The following is a 5052-nucleotide window of genomic DNA, read 5'->3' as shown; positions in this document are numbered from 1 at the left end:
CTGCTGAATGGGGTAGTGAGCAAGGAGGAACAAGGTAGCACAAAAAGCCCAGATCACATATGCCAAAAGCTGTAATGCTGATCAAATTCTAATTTGCCAAGAGCACTTCCAAGCTGCTGATTTGTCCCAGTAGCTCTTACTATGCTCTAGAAGACATTATCTAATATTGGAAAAATAAGCTACTTAATTTTCCAAAGCACATGGATCTTTGCTAGACAGGTGGGCAGATGCGTCCATACAAACAAGAAGCTCAATACAAACACAAAAAACTATTCTCACAGGACAAATGGCAACACCCTTCCCCTGAATTTTACTGCAATTTCTAAAGCCACAGTCAAAGCCCTATGGGTCCCTCCCATGGCAGGGTGCTGACTTTCACAGCTAGTCAGACCAGTCACCACCAGCCTTCCAGATGCAAACAGCCAGGAACAGCGTGGCACCTTCTCACCTCCAAACACAGTAGCTCTCTCCATAGAGGACAGAGAGGCAGGGAGGTTTTCCCTAACTCCCTGATCAGAAGAGGCAGACAATCTGTAATTTCTGCTCTCTCTAACAAATATAGACATTGACGTGGAGTTGCAGGGGTGTGGTACATCCCAGAAACAGTCTTCCTTTGCAGGCTCTATTACCTACCTCCATCCTATTAATGGGCTGCAGAAGGGAGCCACAAAGTTGTTAGGTATAAAAATGTGTTAAAATTACTTTCATGATGTAGTAATCTAATTTCTCTTTTCCTATTGCTGCAATATAATTGCATATGCCCCAAACCGCTCACCAAAGAATTAAACTCCTTAATTTATGACACTGTTGATCTATCATAGAAATTAGTATAATCTAAAGAACATGTTATCATTTCTGCACTGCTCTATAAAAACATAAAACACACAGAGAACCTTCTCACATTATGGGTAATATCATAGGCAAAGTTATTTCCTGTTTAGGTCACAGGATATTTTCGATCTTCTTAAATTAAGAGCAAATTAAAAATAATATCACAACAGAGCACAACAACGTACCTTTCTGGTATGTGCTTTGGAATTTCTATATCAAGTGACTTCAAATGCAGAAGTTTGATCTCTCTTTCCATATTATTTGCTGCCACCACATCACAGGCAAGTTCATACATTGTTTTAGATAATTCACAGGCATAGACAAAAGATGCTCCTGCTTTTTTTGCAAACATACTGAAAAACAAGAATCAGGGCTTTTCCCCTCCAGCTTAAATCATTTTAGGTAAAGCATGACATTTTACTGAGTTTTCTTAAGTTCTATTTCCACATCTGCTTCATATTTCTAACAGTTCAAGTCTAAAAATCATCATGTAAATGAACTAGTAGCTCGTGTGAACACCGATATTGCACAAATTGATATCCTCTTGATACGCCATCACCAAAAAAAATAGATACTACAGGTAGCATAAAGGTACTCCCCCAGCTATGCTAAATCCACTCTTTATACTAGACTCAATACTTGAAGACAGGACACGTGACATTACAACTCCAAAACCAACATGAGTGAGTCAATTTATACAGCAGTTATTGGCACAAAAAGCATCTGCAACAAATAATTAAAGAAAAGAGTTAAAACAATGCTGTAGACACTAATCTCCAGACTCACTGACTTCTGAAAGCTTTGTTTCCTTTCTTAAGTTGTGTCTCAATAAAGACATCAAAGTAATTTGGTTTTTTGGTAGCAACCAAACTTCGGTAGACAACAAATACATTTCTATTAAGTTCATGTTAAATATACACTTATGACACACCTCAAGATTCCTGTTCCTGTTCCAATATCAAGGACAGATTTGCACCCTGAGCGGACAGCATTCTCAATTGCTCTCAGGTAAGTAAGGTTCCTCTTGGTATCATTCAGCATGATGAAGTGCCAACGTTCCACAAGCCAGTTTGCAACACGGTAAAAATTCTCCTTTGCATCAGCAAAGTCTGGGTTAAGCTTCACTGCTTTATGAAAATATCCAGCTGCTTCATCTCTAAAGCCCATTCTAATAGGAAAAATGACAAATAAATAGAAAGCATGCATTCAGCTGCCAAGTATCTGTGAATATCTGTGGGTCTGTAAAGAGGTCTTACATCAATCAGAAGACAATGGAAATATTTTGCATTAGTTAGATTATCTTTTTCATATTACCTTATGAAAAAGAATGATTTACAGCTCTACATCAAATCACTTTAAAATGCAAAAGGTTGTCAAAAAATACCATTGTGTGCACCAGTCTTCATCCACTACTACATCCTTTGACAAAGCAGAACAGATTTTACAAGAACTTGCTGGAACAATATGACAGCAGCAACTTTGCAATTCAGTGTCACAGATTTTCAAGTCAAGAGAATGCTACAAACCCTGAAACCGCTTTACTGTATTTAACTGGAACACACTGTAAAACAACCAAATTTTGAGTTGCCAGCACTCACATTAAGTGGTAATTTTGAAACTAAATTGAGAACTTGAAGCAGGTTTTTATGATACCTATAGCATATTCTCAAATCAGACAGCACTGAAAAAACCCAAAATCTACGAAATGCAAGAAACAGGTACATTTTAATACGATGCTCAGAGAGTTGTTCCTTAAAACAAACAAATAAAGTAATCACAAAAATCAAACCTAATTAAAACTACCTGGATCCAGGACCTATGATTTCAGTCTTAAAAGTCTAGTCTCAGAAGACCTTAGAACCCTGAGCAACAGCAAAGCACCATGTTTTGCACTGTTTGGAGAAAGCAGGAAAACAATGCTTCGCACTAACAAATAAAAGCATAAGCTCAAACCTTTAAGAACAGCCCTACACAGTACAGTATGCATGACCAGCGTCTTCACTTCAAAGGTCTGTTATATGTGACCTCAAGAAGGACCAGAATTAAAAGACAGTATTTAAAGGCAGTAGTTCTCAAGGATCTAACAGGAAAAAAAAAAGGAAGAACTTCAAAAATTGTAGGTTAATCAAAACAACAGTTAACACAGTGACGTAACAATTCTGGTCTCTTTTTTGTTTAGTAATTTCTTAATACATTGTTAGAAAATACTTGAAGGCAGAGCTTTACTTCTAAGTTATAGTTCAGTAAAAGTGCTTTTACTTTTTTTTTCAGTTTTGCTGTGACTGTCAACATTTATTTTAGCATTGGCTACTCTATTTTAAGCTGACAAACAGATCTGAAGTTCAACAGTACACACTACACAGCATTAGGCATATGCTGCAGTTACCTCTTTTAAGCACATTTTTATGTGCTCTGCTGAATTTGGCCTTGTTTATTAAGATACAACACTAAATGTAAACCTTACCAAAACCGCATATACATTACAACCAACCTGAAAAGATGTTCTCCCATACTATTACATATCACTTCATCATTCGGATACAGTTCAAGTGCTTGTTCATAGCAGTTAAACAGATCTTGAATCCGTGCCAGAGAATCTAGCTCTTCTGCCCATTTAAAGAGAGTAAACTGAAATGTTTCCTAGAAAATAAAAACACGTACCACTGAGTTGCTGGTAGTTACCAGAAGTAGGGAACTGAGCCCTGAAAACATCTAGAGTTATTCTGACATGCACCTGAACAGCCTTATTTCTCTAAGCAGCAGCATACCATTCTTTGCTATCATCCCAAGTTAGCTGGCTCACTTGAAGAAGCAGAAATAAGCTCTCTGATATCCACACACAGAGTATCTTCACCCAGTAGAAGAGTCCGTATGTCTATTAATGCATGCTATATGACAAGACAATACTAACATGGCCCTATTTTTATTAGTCTTAGTTGACACACACAGACTAATACTGTATCAATTCCCATCCCACAGGCATACAGCGCTTATTAAACAAGTTACTGCCTGTCTCCATTATTATTATGTTCTGCTTTTATTTTTGAAGACTGAATAGGAAAATCAGTTACATACAACAAATCACAAGCACAAAACATGTCACAAAGACCTAAGAGGAATACAGTAAATGAAATTGTTTCACGCAATTCAAAGAGCACTTACCTTGACGCTAGTTTTTAACTCAGGAGCTAGATTTAGGACCAAGAGATAGTGAGCATATGCAGTTCCAAAATCCTGGTCCTCCAGGCAATGCTGAGCACTCTGCAAAGACCTGGAAACTAACTCCCGCCTGCCGGCTTCCTGACCACCTCTATGGTTACAATTAAATTTAGCATTGGAGTTGGGCATTCTGAAGGATGTAAATACTCCCTCTTCCTACAAAAAGAGAAAAAGAAAAAAAAAAGCAAGCTCTGTATAATGTAGGCCAAAAAGGTTGCACACAAAGCTGACAGATCAAACAACATTTTAATTTTCACTAGCATTAGTAAAGACATCCTCCCTCTCTCCAAATCCTAAGTATTCAAAAATTTACTCATCTTTATGCCACTGATAATTCCATCAACTTTAAAATGAGCGTTCACATTCAAGTGAAGTGCACATCATGTTTATGTTAGACCAGGTCCCAGAAAGCAGTTACACTTCTTTACTCTTTAACATTCATTTTTGTAATATATACTTTAGCATGTCTCTGACCAAACTGTTTTACACATTGAAAACTCATGCATTTATAACTTTCACAATCAGCCAGAAAATCTGTAGGTTAAAACTTTTCCTTTTCAACAACTATCGTCATAAAGCAAAGACTCATAGGAAAAAAGCTAACGACCTCAGTTTATTTTACACAAGGCATCTATTTAGCCCCTTAGGAAAACGTTAAAGTGTTATCAGAATCAATATGCACATTTTTATAGCTGCTTTGGTTACCACTTTTCATACTTACTTACATAAAAGAGAGCCTAATACCGCCTTCAGGATTTTCAGGTGTACCCTAAAGCTGAAGAAAGTCAACGTTACATGGAGAGGGACTGCAAGAAACACAGCATCATCACAACTCAGCTTTTTTTTTTTTTTGCTTTTTCTTAAAAAAAAAACCAGCAAGCATGGGCCACGTCTTAAGTCAAGCACCAATAATTCAGGCAGGGGCATGCAAAACCAAGGTGGGCCGTGCAAACTCGGCTGCCGTAGGGATTTAGAGGCCTGGGGGCAGGGGACAAGGGGGCC

At 37.6% G+C, this 5052-nt stretch overlaps 1 protein-coding gene across 1 annotated transcript in view; it reads right to left on the bottom strand.

Moving 5' to 3' along the window:
* PRMT9 (protein arginine methyltransferase 9) overlaps positions 1-4211 on the bottom strand; it is an 18735-nt gene extending 14524 nt beyond the window's left edge. Inside the window, exons 1-4 of the mRNA XM_010294198.1 lie at positions 3994-4211; positions 3323-3471; positions 1763-1999; positions 1017-1184 (exon numbers count right to left, since the gene is read on the bottom strand). Coding sequence (XP_010292500.1) covers positions 1017-1184; positions 1763-1999; positions 3323-3471; positions 3994-4179 — 740 coding nt within the window. The 5' untranslated portion in view covers positions 4180-4211. The remainder of the gene's footprint in view (positions 1-1016; positions 1185-1762; positions 2000-3322; positions 3472-3993) is intronic.
* Positions 4212-5052: the final 841 nt, after the last annotated feature.

The sequence above is a fragment of the Phaethon lepturus genome, unplaced genomic scaffold (genome assembly GCF_000687285.1).
Source record: "Phaethon lepturus isolate BGI_N335 unplaced genomic scaffold, ASM68728v1 scaffold47739, whole genome shotgun sequence".
NCBI lineage: Eukaryota > Metazoa > Chordata > Aves > Phaethontiformes > Phaethontidae > Phaethon > Phaethon lepturus.
The sequence above is the reverse complement of the archived record's forward strand: the minus strand, read 5'-3'. Positions and strand labels throughout refer to the sequence as shown.